Below are 22,867 nucleotides of genomic sequence, written 5' to 3' on the forward strand. Positions count from 1 at the left end.
CTTTCTCTCCAAAAAGCACCTAAACCCTAATTCGAAGGGAGAATCAAGTCCAGCAGGCAAATAAGGCATTTCAAGGTCAATTTGCCACTATAATTGTGGCATCTCCACAGTAACATGAGCAACCCAAATTCCAGACTTGATAACAATTAACTTGCAGTCATGGGACTTAATCATTTACTTAGAACATGTTTGGGAACGCGGTGCAAACCGCGTTCTCAAAAAATTTAATTTTTTTTTTTACTAAAATTTAATATGATTTTTACGTTTTGGATCGTTTTGATATGCTGATGTAAAAAATAATTTTTAAAAAATAAAAAAACATCATTGGCATGCATTTCGGCACAAAAAGTTATTTGAAAAGCAACCGCTACCACACTGTCAAGCACCCTCTTAGAAGGGGTTTGTAAATATAATAACGGTCGGTTATAATTTAAAGTGTTTTTCGTTTGAAAATGTATTAAAATAATATTTTTTATTTTAAAAAAATTATTTTTATCATTTACACATCAAAACAATCTAAAAATATATATAAAAAATAATTTTAAATAAATAAATTCAAGTTCTTTAAAAATACGATTTCAAACACTGTAACAACACCCCCAGGTCATCGATCCTCAGGAAAAACAATAGAGAGACAAAAAGGAAAATCATTTCTTGACAAGAATTGAGGTCTTCACCAATTTAGCTTCACTTAATAATTTAAACCAACGGAACTTCAACACAAATTCATGAGTGACAAGTTGTTCAATCTCATATTAAAGGCTGACAGAAAACTTCGTACACAAATGTTTGACAGAAGCGAGAGAAGCTTATGGTGGCTGGTGTGGCCTTGAATCTTTAACTCCCGCACTTATTGTTCAATCATCACTCTTAATCTTGCAGCAAGGATCGAGGACAGTTGGAACATTGAATTCCTTGATGCCTGGTCTCCTTATGGTCTATCCATAGTAATTCAAGCGACATGTATTATGGGCACTATGACTGGGTTTGCTTCTTTGCCCGTTTTCATCATACTACTTGGCTGCTTGCAACCACAAAAAAGAATCACATGAAGTCCTTTTCCTCATGATAGTCGTTTGCGTCGCTCCCCCATGGCACCAAACGGCCAACAACTAGAAGAGTTATAACTGGGCTGGAGCCTGAGAAATTAGTTAGTATAGTTTGAGAAGAACAGGAACTTGATTCGTTGATAAACGCAAGCCTAAATCCGGTTCTTATTGCTTTGTCTCTGAAATCTTTAAGTCTGGGCGGAAGACATCTCAAGGACGTGAAAAAGAGTTTTGAATGTTAGTAAATATTGACACTCGCAGGATGGATCGATCAAGTCTTCGAAAGTTAAAACGAGTGCTAACCAATTTAGGAAAGGCAAAAGGAAACAGAAGGCAGAATTTTAAGAGAGTAGAAGAAATCCGAGTGAATAATCGTGCATAACTGTTTGATCCTCTAATGTGACTGTTCCATTTATATGAATTAAGAATTTGATTCTCTGATGGACCTTTCAGAAACAGCATGTCATATACCTTATTATGCCAAGAATATGAACTGAATACATGTTTGACAGAAGCTGATGGAATAAAAGCACGCAGGAAAGAAACAGATATCTCTTTCTTACATCATAGGACATGTTTAATTAGCTTATTTAAGAGAGAAAAAGAGCATGAACATTGAAAAAGGAAAGAAGAAAACACCACTTTATGGCATGGATTTGATGATTGTTTCACAAGTCTAATCTAACAGTATTTTGTTCTTGGAATAGATTCCTGATAACAGATCATGCTGAAGAAGAATCACGCAAAATAAGCTCATCAACCAATTGTTAATTATCTTAGCCATGAGCTGGACTTGGTCCAGTCTGAATTACGCCTGGTACTGATTATTGAAGATTCGAACAAAGGGTACCACAGCTCTGCAAACGCTGACTTACAAAATGCATATTTAATTTAATATAGCTGAAAAGAAAATGGGAGCCAACTTGCCTCATTTTATTATGTACAGTCAACTTTCTGATAGGAAAGCTAAACTTCGTTGATCAAAGATATTCTCTTAAGCAGAGACTTTTCTCACTTGATCCAAAGGACAAGACAACATCATCAGTAAATACCTCTCAATCTGAAAGGGAAAGAGAGTTCATTCTTATATTTCTACATCTTTGTTCCTTCGGAATGGTCCTATTCTTGTGTTTGATTAGATGAAGATGAAAAAAGCAATCAGTCAGAGGAAAGGTTTCGGGCTACTTGTTTGCATAAAGTAAAAACTAAGGAAACCTCCTCCAAATGTTTACTTACGTGAGAACTAACTCATGCTTGTTCTTGGATGAATGTTTTACTAGTCTTTATTGAATTACAAATGTAAAAGGAATTGAAACTATAATATCTACCACCACAAATTCAACAAAAAAATATTAACAGAAGAAGAACTATATTCACACCTGCGGGTCATGTAGTGTTAGAGCCACCTCTTTCACCACCATGTGTACTATCATCACCGCCCCCTTCGCCACTGGCCAAAACATTCAACAACTCAGCAGGTGCGGCAGCCACATCCTCCCCAACCAAAACTGCCACCACCTCCCTCATACTAGGCCTCCTCTGGGGATCAGGATGGCAACAAACTAATCCAAGCTTCAACACCATCTCCATTTCCTCCACCACAAACTCCCCCTTCATTCTTTCATCCGCTGCCTCCACCGCCTTCCCTTTAGCATGCAGATCTCTCACCAAATCAATCAGCACTGAATCCTCCTCCTCAGTTGACCCCATTTCTATCGGCCTTCTACCGCAAGCCACCTCCAATATCACAACTCCAAAACTATAGATATCACTCGCGGATGTTGCTACAGCCATTGTTACCAACTCAGGAGCCAAGTATCCCAATGTGCCAACCACTCGAGTTGTGTTAGGTACTTCATTGTGACTATAAAGCTTCGCAAGGCCAAAATCTCCAAGCCTGCCTCGCATATCTGAATCTAACAAAATATTGCTTGATTTAATATCCCTGTGCACAACTACTTGGTCCCAGCCATGATGGAGATAGTTTAATCCTTCAGCTACATCAGCAAGGACTTGGCGCCGTTGTTGCCAGTTCAATAGCTTCTTAGGCTTGTGGAATATGTAACGATCGAGGCTGCCATTGGGCATGTAATCATAAACCAGCATAAGCTCATTGGATTTTCTACACCAGCCTCGCATTTGGACTAAGTTCTTATGTTGCAGCCTGCCCATACTCGATATCTCAGCCATGAACTCTCTTAGACCTTGTTTAGAGTCATGATTCACGCATTTGACTGCAATTTCAGAATTGTTTGAGAGGATTCCTCTGTACACTTTCCCAAATCCACCTGAACCCAAAAGCTGATCTTTGGAGAATCCATTAGTGGCTTGACTTAATTCTTCATAGGAGAATCTATGAGGCCAATATTCGAGCTCCCAATCTTCGATCTCATCTTCTTCTAAATCTTTCGACTTATTCTTATACCACAAACAATAAACCACAAACACACAAATCATAACAAAAACAGCACAACCAATCGTTATGCCAGAAATAGCACCAGCTGACAACGAATTCGACGAAGATGGTAGGCTAAAAACGGGCAAATTCGTAACATTGATATCTCTAGCAACACCTGTATCACTAAAACTCCAAGCTAAAATCCTTTGTGCTTCAACCCAAGTAGTCTTTGAAGCAGAAAAGCCCACATACATCTCCTCAGATGTATAATTCGCAATCAAGGGATTTTTATAGCTAAGAATCGGCACAGATGGACGAGAAACTCCAACAGGGGCAACTGTAACATTGATCTCAAAATTGGCCCCATCAAATTCAATCCACGCTCGGACATTCTGACCATTTCCCATACTGACAGGCACAAAACCGGCAGAAGAATTGTACCCACCAGGCGCGGTTTTAGCAGACTCGATATTGTTCAAATCAATACCAATATGATTCCTATTAGGATCATTAAATTCTGGGTTCTGCCCAGTATCAAATTCAACAACTAAAAGTGGAGCTACAGAGGGTACAGTCGGATTAGAAAAAACACCAAAGTATTGGCTAGCAAGAGCACCAGGAGGGTTAGTCCAGTTAGAGAGAACAAAAGCAAGACCAAAGCCAGGACTTGAAGCAATGTTAGGCAATATAGAAAAGACAAAAGAAGTTGAAAAGGAAGAGAGAGTAGTAGTCGAGTTCTGGGTTTGTTTCATCTTCATTCTTGTTGGATAAAAAGCACGTCCTAGGGAGTACTGGTTGGTGTCATTGAGGAGTCTGATCACCGAGGTGTCGACTATGGCATCTGGGATGAGAATGACTCCAGGGTTTGTGGCATTGAAGGAATCAAAGAGGAAGTCAAGGGCGAAACTGGGAGAAATCAAGAAGAGGAAGAGGAGGAGAGGTGGTCGCGACGGCATCCCTAAGGATTCCGGCAGCCGGAGGAGAGATTTGAGGAGGTGTATGGTTGTGGATGATTAAAATTGCAAGTAAGAATAATATAAATTTTGAATTAGTTTTACTGATATCGTATTAGAGTTTTAATCAGTGATTAATGATTATAAGTTTAAATTTTATTATTTTTATTTATTTAATAAAAATTAAATATAAAATAATATTTCAAGTTCAAGAATTTTTATTCAAAAAAATATATTAAAAATATAATATAAATTATAAATTATAAATTATTTGTAACCTAACTTCTTACGTAAGAATTTAAAATTTTAGGTCGGATTAATTTTTTTACCGTTACTGGTCATTTGACTGACTATTGTTTCATTACATCAGATCAGATAGATAGGTAGGTGTGTTCTGTCTTTCATTGTTCATCATTTGATGATGCTTTTTTGCATTATTAATGACTTTATTACGTTATTATTAAGTGATGGTCACCTGTATTCATATTAATATTATTTATATTACTAACATAATATATATATATATATATATATATATATATATATATATATATATATTACTTTCATTTACTTTCATTTGTTATTGATATGTTTATAAAAGTAAAGAGGAGTTATTCTCTACAATTAAAACTCTTTACTTTTATAAACATATCAATAACAAATGAAAGTAAATGAAAGTAATATATATATATATATATATATATATATATATATATATATATATAATGAGATTTTAAAAAAAATACAGTAGTTCAGTTTTGGATTATTATATATACTGTTATTTTCATAGTTTTCAGATCCGGTCCGGTTCAAGACTCGGGTTCCGGGTTTTAAACGGGTCGCTCGGGTCAATTTTTTTTTAAATTAAAACAACGCCGTTTTAGTATAAAAAAAGTCCAACGGGTTGTAACCTAGTTTTTTACTATGTATTACTGAGTTATCAGGTCAACCGGATTATACCGAATTTTTTTTATTTTATTTTTTTTCAACCTAACCCGGTTCCAGTTCTGGATCGACCCGTCAGGCGGGTTTCAAAACTCAAAACTATGGTTATTTTACTTAAAGTCAAATTCTGTGTGCATTGTCTTGATTATTTAATATACGCAATATATTCTAATATAACCTGAGACAATTGGACGTGCATGCATCGGTTTGTTTTTTCTTTTCTTTTCATTTTATGACGAACAGAAAAGAAAGTTTAGCATGTTACGTTGTCGATCAATTTGCAAGTGAAAGCAACCTATCGTTCACTATACGCTGATTGATGGCTTCGAGAATAGAAGCCAAAATGCTTGACTGATGCATGCAGGCGTAGAAACTTGAAAGGGCATGTGGTCAAGTTGAAAGGATAGAAGCCAGAATGGCTGACTAACATGCTGCCTTGTTGATCAATCAGCGATGTGCCTGGATTGACGTTTATTTTGTTCTCGCCTGGGATTGTGCTTTAGACTTCAGAGCTTTTACAATTCATGTTTAAGGAACTGTTCATGGCGTTGCTTTAATATTTGGGAATTACATATTTTCAACTTGAGAAACATGCTCCAATATCAAAATCAAATATCAATTTAATAAAAAATTTAACTTTTTAAGTGAGGTTTCAATATATAATTTAAATTATTTTTTAATACATCTCTTAAATGAAAGCTTTTTGGGTTTAAAACTTGTACAAACTCATACTATCTTATGCTTAATTTTTATCAAATAAACAGAAATAAAGAGATTCGAACTTGTGACCACTTGATCATCAAAACTCTAATATAATTTTAAAGAACAAATTCAATTTAAAAATTTAAATTTTTAGATGAAATTCAAGAATATAATTTATATTATCTACATAGCAAAAAGATAAAAGTGCCAAATTCCATCTTTTATCGCATAGGGCAAGCAAATTGCCAATTGCTATAGATGATGGGTCTTGCTGTCGAGGCTTCTTACCTTAGAGTGAAGACTGGAAAATAGAACGGGTGAGCCGTGGCCAGTGAATTCTCGTGATTTGAGCTCGGTGACAGCTACAATTTTCGTGACTCTCTTACATGTATGCTTGTTACGTAGTACATGTATGCTTGTTACGTAGTAGTTGTGATTGTGATTTAAAAAAAAATATTTTATAAAAATTATTTTTAATTAAAGTTGGTTTGGAAAAATATATATTTGATTAAAACTGTGATTGAAATTGAGGTTAAACAAAAAATAGTTTAATGTGTTTGGTTAAGAATGCTTTTGAAATTGAGGTTATAAAATAATTTTAAAAAATATATATTAATATTGATGGTTTTTAATTTAAATATTATAGATTTAACTATTGCTATTATATCATGAAATAAATAATACTTTATATAAAATATTTTTTATTGTTCTATTAAACTATCTACAATTTCATCACGTAAGAAATACATCCAACAAGAACTACAGTTTTTACAAATTTCTTAAGAGCGCAGCAACATCAGGTAAAATATAATCAGGAACAAAATTGGGATTGCGATCAAATTCTGCAAATGTTACGTCATCAAGCAATCTCCGTCTAATTTATGTAGTGTTATTAAATAATGTTTAACACTAGTTTTTCGAATAAAACACAATTAAAAATAAAAATATTTTTTTTTATTCTGCTGGGTCAGACCCGGTTCAATGCATTTTTAGCTTTGAATCGGACCCGGTCCAGCAGGAACAGTGGAGAATGTCTACACTGTTCATGGGTTTTCTCCGCACAAGAGCTGCTTCTTGTAAACATGTGGCACAACCACAATTAATGATGGGTCCTACCAGTAAAAAATTATTTTTATTGTAATACCAAACAACAATATTTATGATTGTGGATGAACCTCATCCGCAACCATAATACCGAACGACACCGAGCACAAAATTGGCACTCCATGGCCACTAAAGTCGACTTTTGGTCTGGTCAGTGGTGGTGGGGTTAAATTAGCCCTAGCTCCTTGGGTTCATTTTCTGTATTCCCATTAAGCCATGTCAATCCTTTAATTATTATTATTATTATTCTTATTATTTCCTTTCCCTTTGTGGTGCCTAGAATCTTCCATTGCTAGGGTATAACTGTTCCTGAGCAAGTAATTATTTCTGGAAGAATTTGCTGTGTTGAATATTCGAAGGTAGAGAGAGAGCAAGGGCACCGGGACTGGTCGAGTTCATGGTCTCGGAGGTTGGCCAGTTATTGACAGACTAGAACATGGATCAGCCAGCTGAACAGAAACGGAAGCCCGATGGCAATTCCAAGCCAGCTGACCATCCTTTCTTCCTTTTAGGCTTGGGCTTAGGGCGTGTCCTACCGCATAAAATAAAATAATATATATATATTCACTGCCACAGCTCCATGAAACTAGGTAATGAAAATTTCAGTGTCTGTATTTAGGCCTGGGCTCATGGTGATTAATCATTCAAAAGCATAGGATATAATGATGTATATTCAATAAAAATTAATAAATATTTCAGTAAAATAAATTAGAATTTTGAGAATGTCATCAGAGGCTACTTCAAAGCCTTATTTTGAAAAAGTCATAAACATAAAAATAATATATTTTCTCTTAGTTTTTTTTTTACACCAAAATAGCTTAATTTGGATTATTAGTAGAAGAAGCTATGATCGATAACAAAACAAATTTTAAATAGGTTTCTCAATCTAATTAGAACTCATGATTTCATAAATTGATTTCTCTCTAAGTATAAATAAATAAAAAATATTTAAAATAAAAATATTTAAAATAAATTAAAATAAAATTAAAAATCAACCACGTCAAATCACAAGTCATCATGTAATAATGAATATTCTAGTTTTAAGATTTTTCAAAACTTAAAAAACAAAAACATCATATCCAAACTAAAGAACCCAAATCTAATCTCTCTCTTTCTAACCATGGTTATGGGTTTTTTTTTAAACTATAGTTTTGGATATGGATCTTAGGATATTAATATTATTTTCTTTTCATCTAAATGTGTCAGCATCTCACTACCTATCTTCTTCCTTCTATCAGAATGCATGAGATAAGAATCTCACACATAGTTTATTTTTTAGTTAAAAAACTATTTTTGAAAAAACTTAACCTTTATTTTTTATAATTTTGGATCATTTTGATACGTTGGTATTAAAAATAAAATTTTAAAAATAAAAAATAAAAAAATATTTTAATATATTTAAAAAAAACATTGAAAAAACGATGATGATATTAGTAGAATATCTAAGACCCTGTTTATTTTTGTTTCAAAAGCGTTTTTGAAAAAATTTAAAATTATTTTATTTTTTTATTTACTTCAAATTAATATTTTTTTGATGTTTCTAGATATTTTAATATGCTGATATCAAAAATAATTTTTTTAAAATAAAAAAATATTATTTTAATATTTTTTATGTAACATATTTTTAAAAAACAATTATTTTTAAATAAAAAATATTTTAAAAAATAACTACACCCACACTAAACCCGCTTTTAACTCCATGCACAATAAATATAATATTAATGGAATCGCCGTCAGTATCGAGGATAGTAGTGGGCAAATATTAAAACAATTACGGCCCCCCATGAATGCCAACGGAGATGATGTTAGCTCCACGTGTCCAAGCCTAACTGCATTAGAATCTTAACTGTTCCACCAGCAAATGACACACATCCCTCTACGTGTCCACCACTGCATATCCCCTCCTCCCATAGCGTTGTTAAAAAAAGTACATGTCCATTCCTTCTTCTTTTTTTATTCAAATGTTAGAATTATTATTTAAAGACATTTTTTAATATAATTTTAAAAATATATCTAATAATTTTTAATGTTAATTCATGTATAAATTCAAAAATATTTATTTACATAAAAAATATAAAGAGTTAGAAGAGCATTGTGCATCACCTGCGTGCTTTTAATTTAAACATTAAACCCGTTTGTTGAATGAAAAATATTTTTTAAAAAATATTTTTTAAATTTTTTTGTATTTGTTTGTTATTAAAAAAATTAATTATTAAAAAATATTTTTCAGTAAAAAAAAATTTAACTTAATTTTAAAAAAGTGTTTTTTTTTCTTATTTTGGGCATAAAACACTTTCCTGAAGTTGTGAAAAATTTAGAAATGTCATGTTATTTGCTAATTATATCAAATTTTGTCCTTCAAATTTTGATTGCTATATATTTTATTTTGAATCTTTTTTTTAATTTCACTCCTTGAAATTTGATTTAATTTGATTTTTATATCAACTTTGATCTTTTTTATTATTATTTACTTTTCTCTTATCATTTTTTTAATTGAAATTTTTTTTATCTATTAGATTTGATCCTTATTTTTTTATTGTTATTTATTTTATTTAAAATAATTTATGATATTTTAATTATTATTATTTTATTCCATCATCTTTCAACTTTTTTATTTGTTAGATTTTATCTTTATTATTTTAATTGTTATTTATTTTATTGTAGATCATTTATGAAATTAGTTTTTTTTTTAATTTCATTCGCATTCAACTTTTTAATTTGTAAGATTTTTTTCTGATTATTTTAATAAACTTGAAAAAAATATTAATAAATTATTTTTCATCTCATTTTCTATAATATAGTCAAATACTGGAATTGTGCTAATTATTATTGTGAATATTATAGTACAATTATGACTTGAAAAGTAAATTCTTACCTTAAATAAAAAAATAAATACCATTTACATTACAATAAATAAATTTTTAATATCTGTCAAATAAGTGTACTTATCACACTATAAAAAATTATCTTATTTTTTTATATATAGTTTAAGTAATTTCTCTGTAATAATGATAATTGAGAAAAATTAATTAATAATGATTTCAATAGAAGAAGTTACTTATTTAAATTAACAGTGCAGTTAGATTGACGAATTTCCTCAACCTTTTAACACTTCTAACTGGACATAGCAAGTCTTCGTGGAATGTTTATATCTTTCTAAATCAACATTACGTGAATGTCCACAGCCTAAAATATTACATCAAAAAAAAAAACTAAGTTGTGAGGCTTTTTTACTATAGTATTTGCATTGTGCACTATCTTACAAATTATTATAAATTGGAATAGTCATTTAAAAAAAATATATTTTACACGATAGAACCAAAATTAACATCCAATTGCTTTTCCCTTTTTCTTTTGAAGAAATTGTTGGATTAAAAGATAAATGATTTAAGTGAAAAGGACGGGTAAAATAGACAACAGCTTCGAATTTCATTTACAAAGTTCATTTTAGTTCTTTTTATTATTATTATTATTATTAGATGATCAGTCCTTTTAGAAGTCAAAAAATTTATTTTAGTATCAAATTTCATTTCTCTTATTTTTCAATTTTTTTTAATAGATAAGAAAGAAACTTACTAGATTCCAGAATAGAGAAAAAAAAATCACCATTGATAATTATTTCAGATACAAAAAAGACTACATCGGTGTCAATGGATTCCATTTCATGAGAGCAGTTTCACCTAAGTGTTTTTTTCTTTTTTTTGGCTCGACGAGACAGATCTGACATCGAAAATAATTTTGAGTTTGGGTTTATTTCATTTTTAAGCTGTTTTTTGGGTTTTTAAGACCATTGATATGTTTATTAAGGTGTTTAGGGTGTTTTATAGGTTTTTTTTATAGCAAAAATAACTCCTGATTTTTTGACAACTCTTGGTCGCGAATTCTACAAAAAGTAGACGACAGATCATTTACCCATTTAATAAATAAAAAAAATAAAAATAGGTCCACTCACGCAGACTAGGCTGGAAGGCCTACGTGTCTAGGTTATTTTTAATGTGCAGGCCTATGAGGTCGGGCTCCTTTTGTTTTTATTATTTATTTTTGCTTTGTTATATTTGGTTTTTTTTTTAAATTGATAAAACAAAGCATTGAACCCAATTCAATCCATTAGTCGGTTACTAGTTTAATAGGTTAATCCAAAACATGGAGGCTATTATTTATTTTCATGAATTTAAATGAAAAATAATCTTTGAAATAATAAATTTATTGAATCCGATGATGTGCATGACTTTCATTGCGAGTTTACTTGGTTGAATCGAGTTCACTTAGCTTTTTTTAATTAAATGTTTTTTTTAGCGATTTAGTCCTACACTATTAAATTAATTTGGGATTGAGCTTTTTTTTTCAAGTTTATTCCCGCGAGTTTCGCAGATCAACCTAAATTAATCAAAATGGATTAAAAGTTTTTCCATATTAATATTAGATAAAAATATCATGAAATGAAATTCAATTCATTTCATGGTTAAAAACTATTTTATTTTTATAAATATGCTAGTCATATACTGTGTAGCATATGCTGACATGAAGTATTATGGAAGGAATGCAAATTATTTCATCTGGGCTTATCATTTGACTGTAGAGAGATTGGACACACACTCATACTTTCTTTTAAAGGCAGAAAAAACAAAAACAGAAGGAAGAAACTTTTTCTGGTGAGACTTCTTTTGGAAGCAAATTATTATGGAAGGAATCCAATAAGGCATTGTTTGTTCTGGGGTGTCACTGTGATTTAAAAAAAAACTGATTTTTTTTTAAATTAATATTTTTTTATATTTTTAAATTTTTTTATATACTAATATCAATAATAAAAAAATATTAATTTGATATATTTTCAAAAACCATTATCATAGAAACAAATACTATAAATTTCTAGATTTAGTTATCATTGTTAACTTTTGCATTTTGCACCGGGTCTTCTATATAATCACATTTCAAATCTTAATTTTATAAAAGCTAAAATAACCTATTTTTATTTAGGGAGGCTTTTTTTTTATTTATTTTTCCAAATTAAAATTCATCTCATAACAGTTTTAACTAAATATTTATATTTTTAATTTTTTTTTAATTTAGCTAAAAATATTACCACAACCATAAAAACTATCATAATATCAAACACATATTTAAGGAGTGTTTGAGATTGGAGTTGAATTATGTTTTGAAATTTTTTTTAGCTTTAATTTTTTAATTTTATTTTTTTGATATAATTTTTTTTATTTTTAATTTCAAATCCATTATTTCAAAATATCTGATTGTTTCCCGGGGGTTGTGAACGCAGGGGCCTACATATACTGTAGAGTAATTTTGTGGAAATTAAATAAATATCTTAGAAAGAAAAATAAAATATCATTAATTGAGAGTTAATTACTAATCAATCCTTTGTCTATGGCAGCACAGATAGTAGTATTATTTTATGAGTAGAAAACGCGTAAAAGTAAACTTAATTCTTAATTTAGATATCTTCTTGAAGACGGCTGCTTGGAGAATCAGTTTTACTACCCGCTCCTCTTAATTGGACCGTATTTTTATAAAATTTTAATTTTTATATGTTATTAAATATTTTAATATGCTATTAATATAAAATATAAAAAATACTTTTAAAAATAATTTCTATCACACTTGCAAAGATACATCAATTATTCAATTCCCCTAAAAAAAAAAGTGACATATGAACAAGAAATATTTTAAAATTACACATCAATTCACAAATAGTCACTCCTAACTTTAATATTTATTATTAGTAATTAAATTTAAAAAGATAATAGACAAATTTCTCCTAAAGAAAAGTTTTATTTTTCATGGATCTAATTTATTTTATCGTATTAAGTTTCTAATTTTAAATGCTATATTATTATTATATTAAATCTTATGATAATATTTTAGGGATTCCCTTTACCAGTACAAGTTTTTATATATGAAAAAATCTACTGGGACAATTAATCTTATTAATTAATTACCATACAATTAATGTATGATAATAAGGCAATCGTGCACATTTATTATTTATTTTGTAAGAAAAAAATCATTCTTAAGAGATTAATTACCGAATTAATAAACATTGCACTATATTTATTACAGCGTGTACTGGAAAGCAAACACCAATAAATGGTTGGCAAGGAAATCCCATGATTTACGAAACAACCAAGAGCATAATTAAAGGTGTCCCACAAAAAAGGAACGTAATTAGGCAAAGAAAAAATTAATTTGATAGTAGGTCCATGCCTCTTTGGACCAAGAAAGCAGCACGCTAACCTAGACTAGGGCCCACCATGCCCCCAATTCTTTCGTAGCCAAGCCAACCCGCTCTAACCGCTACGAATATCCGAATATAATTTGGATTTTCCAAAACGGTAACGTATGGTGTATGACAGACTCCTTAACCCTTCAACCTTCCTAGAGTGCTTCCGGCAGAAGTTGCTAATACCTCATGACATCCGTGTAGGTCCCACACTAGCCTCAACACCCTCCTATTTATACCTCCGATTTCGCCTAGGTTTTGTTTGAAAGACAGAGCAGCAAAAAACTCTCTCTTTCTCTCTCTCCCCCTTTTACTACCTAGAAGCCTCTTCGAACAACCAGCTTCCTTTTTCACTTTCACTCCGAAAAAACAAAGAACATGGTGATGATTGACAATAAAGCAAAAGCAGAAACTCTCAAGTTTCTATGTAGTTACAGCGGGAAATTGCTTCCTCGTTCCAGTGACGGCGTTCTCCGTTACGTCGGTGGAATGACCAGAGTTCTTGCCGTCGATCGTTCTATATCCTATGCAGGTTTGTTATTTTTTTTTCACTAATCAACACTTAATTTTTAGGTTAATTTTGATTTGGCTCGATGCTGATTTTTTTTTTGTGTCCAGAGTTGATGGTGAAGCTAGGTGAATTCTGTGGATTTTCGGTGGAATTAAGGTGTCCTTTACCAAACGGAGACTTGGAGACATTGATTTCGGTAAAATCGGACGAGGAATTAACCAACTTGATTACCGAATACGATAGATCTTGTCCGGGTTCCAAGATTAGAGCTATATTGTTTCCTCCGAAATCGCTCAAGAAAATCTCTCCTCCGACCTCGAATGCTTCCAGCATCGAGTTTTCACCTACCAAATCAGTTTTGAATCATGACCGATCTGGCAGTTTTTCCCCTCCGATCGGATACAAAGGCCGTCGCTGCAGTCCAAGCCGTCCACAAGAACTCCTACGTCATAATCATCAGTGTTGCGGTTATTGGCACTAGTACTTGAAGACTATATTAAATTTCCTAAACGCTGGAGTTAGTCAATTAGTTTATTTTTTATACAGAAAAGAACTATAGATGATGACGACGACGACCAAGAAAAAAAAGAGAGTAAATTTGTGTGTGTTTGGAATAATATAAATATGAGAATCAAATCTTTTTTTTTTGCCTCCACCACCAAATACTTTAGTCGCCGGACAATATTTTATCCATGGCCTTTAAAAGAGAGGGAGGGGGTTCCGTTGTTTCGCCTGTGTGCCATTTTAGGCACCACCCGTCCGTCGGCCATTGAGGACAAATTCAATTTCTTGTTAAGTGGAGCTTTTGACACGTACAGGTTGAGTGGGTTTTGGTTTGGGACCAATTCTTTGTGCTTGGGAAAAAGAGAAGAAGGTGTAAGCTTCTTTCAATTTACTGGTCAAAAATACGTGCTGTTCTAATTAATTTATTCTTGTTTGTTTGAAGATTTGCAGGTCAAGAAAAGATGGTGGGAATCAGAATGTTTGGTTGCGGAGCAGCTGAAAAATCACAAATTGACACCTGCGGTTCTGTGATTCCTTCCGCGTACGAGCCGGGTAAAAGAACAACTGGCTGGCTGGGTCATGGTTAAACTAAATAATTAAAATAAGAAACTCTTGGACTGCCCTTGCTTTAAAATAATTATTATATTAAACCAATGACGAGTGAAGGAACCAGCTGGAAGGCGTGATGAGACGTGGGGTAAAGAGATTCTCTCAAACCAAAAAAACGGGAAACTTCTATTTAGTCCCTAACTAATACCCGTTCTCAATCGGCTCCCAAACTTATAGATTTCATCAATTAGGACCCACCATCTTCTATACTTCTCAATATGGCCCTTTTGTCGATTTCCCCTAACATTTCCCATACAGAGCGCATGCTTATGCAGAACATTATGTGGGAAAGTTGATGAGCGTGAACAAAGGGCTTTATTGATAATATTTTAAAAATATCATGACCAAATCCTCAAAATTTACAACATTAAGGTATAATTGAGGATGGATGTATAATCTAGGGACTAAATCGAGGTTTCTAAGAATGTGATAAATTTGACGGGAAAGTTAATGAACATTATAACGTACCTAATTGAGAAATATTTAAAAACTCAGGGATGGAATTGTTAGAATCTACGATTTTGCACTTAATCGAGAATGCATATATAATTTAGAGACTAAACTAAGTTTTCTATAAAAATAAAATATGGCCTCCCTTTTAGCACCTCAAGGGTCATCCAACTTATGTGGCCATGTCAGCATATATGCTCAAGATAAAAGTTGTGTGGGCCTGTGGTGGTGCGTAATCGGAAGCTCACTGTGCTACCTTTCTGCCCGCACAAATGATTACCTAATTTAATTAAAGGAAAAGGGTTTCAATTATCTAATTGAGGGACTTTTTTTTTTTTTTTAATTTCAAGAACATTATTAAATTAGGTTTTTTTCCCTAATAAGTTGCAGGCTAAAAACTAGATCCTATCTAAATATTGTGATATATAGATTCTCATTTTTTTAAGATGAAGAAAAATGAAAATAAAAAATAAAGTTTATTAATTATTATGATAATCATAAACTTCATTGAAAATTAGTTTATTATGGGGTTAACTATTTATACCATCTATGTATTAGAAGCAATTAATTAATCAAGTTCTTGTATCAATCTAAGTAATAATTAAATTTTTATAAACTCTGATGGGTATAGCTCAACTGATGAGATTCCATATTTGCTTTCTAAAAATTACCAGTCTGAATCTCATAAATTTCAGGGCCACTAAATGCTTACATGGTTATTAATTTTAAAGCTCGTGAAATTAATCGAGGTATAATCAAGCTAACTCAGACATTCAAATTAAAAAAAAAATCAAATCCCTATGCTGAATTAATTTACTTAATATGAGTCATTTGTTAATGATTTCACTAAAAGCATTAAGTAAATTGTAAAAAACGACACATGTCTTTTGATTCCTATGACTTAGTTATTTTTTCTCAATTTTTTATTACATAAATAACTATTAAGATTATAAAGAAATAAAGAAATGAAAAAATTAAAAACTACAGGTTAAATATTATAGAAATTGAAAAATTATTTATTTATTTCTAATTTTAATAAGTTCTTTCTATAATAAAAAAAAAAGAGAAAAAAATAGTTAATACAGTCAACGAGCATCATGATGAGCTCTCTCGAAAAGCCACTTACCTGATTGCAATATTTTCCAGATTTGGCCGCCCTTACCTACTTTGTAAGTAATTTATTTTAAGTTTTGGGTTACGGTTTTTTTTTTTTTTTCATGAAAAAGTATCGATATCATTTTGGTAGATGTTCTGAATTTTCAATTGATAGAAAAACTTTGGGTACCGGTTTATTATTTCTTTTGAAGATAATATTCTAATATATAAAATAACTTTTATAAATTTAATTATATTTATTTTTTACATACCCATTATCTCATGGTGTATACTAGATGATTGATTCTGCTACATTACGAGTCAAGTAAAATTTTTCTTGAACGTTCAAAAATATTAAATGTTGCTAATGTTTTTTTTCTAGCAAAAAAAAATCGTATGAGGGTTTATTCGATGAAACTTGGTTGGTTTTACTGGTCAAAAAATAATTCATATAACTCGTGAAAATAATATTTGACTAAACAAAATTTTAAGATAATTTTTTTTTTTAATATTAAAATAACAATGTATTGAATTGACCTATGATAATCCTGGTTAACATGTCAAATTCATGACCTGGGTTATAAGACTATGATAAATTATGAATCAAAATAGATATCAAATCAACCAAATATTGAATGATGAAATTGAAAAAAATCAATTAAAAATAATTCGAGTTAACATGTCAAACTTGCAATCCGGATCATAAGACCGAGATAACCTAATTAAAAGCAAATTGAAGCAATTAAAAAGAGAACATAAAAAACAACTTGAGTCAATCCACCAAACCCATGACCCGGGTCATCAAAACAAGATAACCTTATAGAAAAAAATAAAAAAAAACAACTTGATTTAACCCGGGTCAACCTGTCAAATTCACGACTTTGGTTTTGAGACTGAGATAACCTCATAGAGTGAAAATCAAAATAAATTATAAAGCTTGATTCTCAATAGCCCCTGTTGGACTTAATGTTGAACGATAAAATTTGTAAAATCTTAATTAAAAAAATGACAAAAAATAAGCCAAGTCAACTCGAGTTAACTGTTAAGCACTATTCTCGGGTCATGAGACCAGAATAACTTAATGAAAAACAAACTGAAACAAATCATGAAATTTAATTCTCAATCAAACACAATATTAACTGATAAAATTAAAAAAAAAGTCAATTAAAAAAAATAGAGAAAAAATAGGTCAATTAGGTAACCCGCTAAAACTGTGACTCGAGTCATGAGACGAGGACAACCCAATAAAAAGCAAGTCCAATGTCTTATGACCTGTGACCCGGGTCATGAGACTGATATAACCTCTTAGAAAGAAAAAAAATAACCTGATTTAATTAAAGTTAAAATTTCAAAACTCGTGACCTTGATCGTGAGACAAAGACATTCTCATAAAAAGCAAATCAAAACATATTATGAAGCTCAATTCCCAACCGACTCAATGTTGAATAATAATTTTTTTTAAAAAAATCAATTAAATAAAAGACATAAAAAGAACCCGAGTCAACTCGGGTTAATCCGTTAAATACTATTTTTAGGTCATGAGACCAGGATAACCTAATGAAAAGTAAACAAAACAATTCATGAAGTTTAATTCTTAATCAAATCAATATTAAAGAACAAAATTGGAAGAAAAAAAATGAGTCAACCGAGTTAATCTGTCAAACGTGAGATCTGTATCATGAGAGTATGATAACTAAACAGAAAAAAATCTAATATTAAAGGATGAAATTAAAAAAATAATTGATTGAAAAAAAATCAAAGAAGAAAAAAATAGAGCAAAACAAAATACTATTTCAATGAATAATGATATGTGAGGAGAGGTAAAATAAAACCCCCTCCTCATTTAGTTTATAATTAATAACACTTAATTACTTAATCGAATAGACATTTACCCTACAATGTTGTCATTATTTAAAATTTAACCTTCAATTTCAAAATATTTTTCAAGAAAAAAAAAAGCAAAAAACTCAAACAAATTGTTGTTGATGCATTTCAATGATTTGCCCACCCACTTTGCTATTTTGACTATTTTTATCTTGCTGATGTTTTTTCAAAAATCAAAATTTAAAAATATATTTTTAATGCATTTGCATATGTTTTGTTATTCTCAATTATTTTTCTTATTTAGTTGACATTGATGTTGTTTTTTTTTAAAATCAAAATATAAAAAAATGAGAAATTAAAATATGGAGCAAAATAGATAAGCGATTAATGTGCAAAACAATAACAATGAAAAATAAAAAAAAATCTACAATAGTAATATTCTTAGGATATACTTAGGATAAGAATATTCATAAGTTAGACTATAAATAAAAAAGTTAATATTGTTTAAAAATAGGGGAGTCATCACACAAAAAAACCCTAATCTTATCTCTTCCTTGAAAAGAAAAATATAACCTCATCTCTTTTACCAAAAACTCTAGCCACAAAAAGAAAGATAGAGATAAAAGAGAGAAAACAAAGAGAGAGAGAGAGGAGAGAAAACTTAGTCACTTATTGAAAACCAATCCACCAAAAAAAAAAAACTAGCCTTATAACTTTCACTTCCTCTTTGACCTTAAAACCCCCCAGCCATCATTAATGAACCAAAAAAATAAAATGGAGAGCAAGTGACAAATAGAAGAAAGAGTGTGTTGAAAAATTTAGAGAAAAAAAAGAAGAGAAAGAAAGCATAGAAGAACAAAGAGAAAAGAGAAACTATCTCTCTCATTTCTTTTCCCCGCCAACACCAAATGCCGACCAACCACCACCATTCTAACCACCACGAGCTCCTCCACACCATCCGTAGCAGCACATCCATCCATGACAACCGCAAATGCAAGAAAAACATAAAGAGAAAGAAGAAAAACAAAACAATAATAAAGAAGAGAATGAGACAACATACAACCAAAACTTTAAACCATTGGATTTTCCCTACCAGCATGATGTGATCGACACCATCGCTACCATTATAAAAAAAAGGATGTTCTAAAGTCTGTGGGGTAGGCCATATGCCTCTTGCTGCGAACTACATGGATATAAAGATCTAGAAACCCACAATGAAGTACATAAACAACACAAGAAAGCTGAAATTCAAGTTCAGATAAAAACCTTAACCCAAAGATAACCATATACCTAAGAAACAAAGGTATTGAAAAAAGAACTTTATAGCAAAATATGAACTTGAAGTATGAAAGACGCCATAAGGTCATCTATACCTTAATAAGTTAGCAGCTAATCTTTATTATCCCAACAAAGAAAAAAATCGTTGTTTCACGCAAAACAAAAATTTATTCAAAATATTATGGATGCTGAATCTTTGCAGCATAGAAAACAATATATTATCTTCTTAAATAACCTTAATAGACCCTTATTAGATTCCAAAAAAATAGATCCATGTTAATAATCAACTAACACAAGCCTAAGTTTTAAAACAATTCTAAAACATTGATTTTAGATCAAACAAACCCAAACCCAAACACAAGTCATAAACTGAATGTTAATATCCAAATAATGAAATAAAACAACAAAAAAGCCTTACCCTATTAATCCTTTCCAATATGGCTCTCCCTTTTCTATATCATATCCTCCAAATTTCTTATTACCTTGTTAATCATTTCCATCTATTTTCCATGGCTTGAATTTAAAAAGCCTAATTTTCAATTGGTTGTGTCGTATTGGTGTTCTTTGACATTTTTAGATTTGAAAAATACATTATTGATAAATAAAATTTTATTTTCTCATTCACTTCCACACGTGTTTACACTCCTTGTGTATTTCTCTAAATTAGGCTTTTCTCTATGAAATTAAACACATGTTGTCTGTTTCAATTCTGTTTTTTTAAAAAAGAGTTAGATGATGTGTTGTCTGTATTACCCAATTTCTGGCCACCGTGGTGGCTGGAAAAACAGGGCTGATGGTCTTTTCGACCCAAAAACTGAATTTTCAACCCATTTTGTTTACCAGAAACACCTAGTAAACATCATGGGGAACTTGAAAAAACCTATTTGTGGCCTTAAAAAACTTAAAAACACATCCCAAAACTCGAAATCAACTTGAAAGCAAAAATCTTAGCAAGATCAAATATGTTTTTCCTGGCAATTTCAAGGTAAAAAACCCCCTAATATGAGCTCCCCTCGTAAAAAAAAAAAAAACAATTTGACACCAATTTAAATCGTTTTGGTGGTTGTAATTAGTGCCAATATAAATTTTCTCTTTAGCATCGGATTTCGATGACTTCCTCTCATCTCCCTATATCAGGGGCCAAAAAATAAGGAAAATAAATTTGAGACCAAAATTGATTTATCCCTTTAATTTTGGAAACTAAAAGGATCTAATATCTATAATTTGTAAAATATAGGGACTACAATAAACATATTCCCTAAACTTTTAAAGCCACTCGTTCCCTACATGTTTTTTTATTTTGGTTCTATATCTTTTAATCTCACTCTCCTTTAACAAATTGACCTATAATTTGGTTCAATAAGGGGCAAATTAAAAAAAAAAGAGATGAAAAAAATAACAGTGTGAATAGTCTGTACACAATGTCATGCGAGAAGATTCATTATTTATTTTGCACAATAAATCCCTCATGCATTTTAGTTTTTTAGTTAATAATTAACTATAACTAAAAGGGATCAATGTTTTACTGTAGAGTGAATTACTGTAAAATATGAATGCTTTTCACTGTGAATTGTATTGTTTGGTACTATAGAGTGAATTACTGTAGACTGTGAGTGATTTCACTTTGGATTGTACTGTTTGGTAAGGCATGGTGAGGCTGCAGACCCTGAAACGAAGAATAACAAATTGTTTGGTTGGGCATGGTAAGGCTGCAGACTCAGGTGAGCGGGTTTGCAGATCTGCATGCCTGGGGTTTGCAGACCCGTGTGCTAGGTGCAGACCCACCCGCCGTGGTCTCTTCTGACATGCACCTCAATTCTGTAGCCCCCCTAGGAGTTAGAGGCCTGTGCGATTGGGTCTGCAGACCCTTCAGAGAAGAAAAATGAAAAAAAAATAATAACAATTATTATTATTGTTGTTGTTGTTATTATCGTTAATAGTTAACAATTTTTTTTTAAAAAAAGTATTACTATAAAAACTTTGGTCACACAAGTTTAATATTATTATTAATATGAAAAATATTATTATTTGTGTTCAAAATATTATTATCTTTATTATAATTAAAAGTATTAATATCAAGAATATTATTATTCTCATATAAATATTATGATTTTTATTATAATTAATTCTATTAATATTAAAAATACCGTTATTTTTATTATAAATATTATAATTTTGATGATAATTAATATTATTCATATAATAATTAATAAATTTGTAGAAAATATTATAAATATTAAAAAGAAAAAATAAATTTGATTTGTAGGGTAAAATTAAGAATTAATGTTACTATTATTGTTGTTGTTATCATCATTAGTAAATTTTAATTACTATAGACTGTGAGTGTTTTTATTGTGGATTGCACTGTTTGAAAATGTTGTAGACTAAGAGTAATTTTACTGTGTATTACACTGTTTGGAAGTACTGTAGATTGTGAATGATTTCACTGTAGATTGCACTGTTTAGGTTTGCTCTTTGCTAAAAACTATAAATTTAATTTGAAGGGATTAAAAACTATAAGAACTTAGGTCGGATGAGTTTAATATTATTATATTTATTAATATTATTAAATTTGAAATAAATATTATTACTATAAAAAAAACATAGAATTGATTTGAAGGGAAAACTCAATTATTATTATTATTATTAAGAAATCCCCTTTCAGGCAGGAAAGGGGCGCCTCACCCAAGTTGCTTGATTGTGGCATGAGCGAAGACCCAAATTTCTTGGGTTTTGCAGCCCCGCCTGACCCAAGACTATATGTCTTGCGTAAGGACTCAATTCTCATAGGTCCTGTGTCAGGGCCCAAATCTCTTGGGTCAGTCGTCACGACCCAAATATCTTGGATCTTATAGCCCCACCTGACCCAAGGCTAATGGGTTCTGACGCCATGACCCAATTCTCTTGGGTCCTGCGTTAGGATCCAATTCTCTTGGGTCTGCCGTCTAATGGGTCCCAAACCCAAGAGAATTGGATCCTAACGCCGGATCCATAAGCTTGAGACCTGAAGCCGGATCCAAGCGAATTGGGTCCTCTATCAAGACCCAATTCTCTTGGGTCAGCCCATGACCTAATTCTCTTGAGTCCTGGTATTAGGATCCAAGCTTAGGCAGTGTTTGACACTGCGGCTAGAAAATGCTTTTGAAAATTTTTGATTTTTTTTGCTTTAAATTAATATGTTTTTTATGTTTTCTGATCATTTTGATGTGT

The 22,867-nt window shown here is 31.0% G+C and overlaps 2 protein-coding genes across 5 annotated transcripts; one reads left to right on the forward strand and one right to left on the reverse strand.

The window, feature by feature from the left end:
• Positions 1–650: 650 nt before the first annotated feature.
• On the reverse strand, positions 651–4,495 carry LOC7457769 (L-type lectin-domain containing receptor kinase S.1). 4 transcript variants are annotated; one of them, XM_052447709.1, is made up of 2 exons: positions 2,429–4,495; positions 651–1,132 (listed from the first exon to the last, which is right to left on the reverse strand). In XM_052447709.1, exon 1 carries the CDS (start codon positions 4,401–4,403, stop codon positions 2,436–2,438), a length of 1,968 nt encoding a protein of 655 aa, XP_052303669.1. In that variant the 5' UTR covers positions 4,404–4,495; the 3' UTR covers positions 651–1,132; positions 2,429–2,435. The 4 variants fall into 4 exon arrangements, with proteins under 4 accessions (XP_052303669.1, XP_002322198.2, XP_024441772.1 ...); XM_002322162.4 differs by having other exon boundaries at positions 651–1,139; XM_024586004.2 differs by having other exon boundaries at positions 651–1,243.
• Positions 4,496–13,630: 9,135 nt separating this feature from the next.
• Positions 13,631–14,560, forward strand: LOC7453801 (uncharacterized). Its single transcript, XM_002321593.4, has 2 exons — positions 13,631–13,918; positions 14,005–14,560. The coding sequence occupies exons 1-2, from the start codon at positions 13,765–13,767 to the stop codon at positions 14,376–14,378; spliced, it is 528 nt and encodes a 175-aa protein (XP_002321629.1). The 5' UTR covers positions 13,631–13,764; the 3' UTR covers positions 14,379–14,560.
• Positions 14,561–22,867: the final 8,307 nt, after the last annotated feature.

This window comes from Populus trichocarpa, chromosome 15 (assembly GCF_000002775.5).
Source record: "Populus trichocarpa isolate Nisqually-1 chromosome 15, P.trichocarpa_v4.1, whole genome shotgun sequence".
Taxonomy (NCBI): Eukaryota; Viridiplantae; Streptophyta; class Magnoliopsida; order Malpighiales; family Salicaceae; genus Populus; species Populus trichocarpa.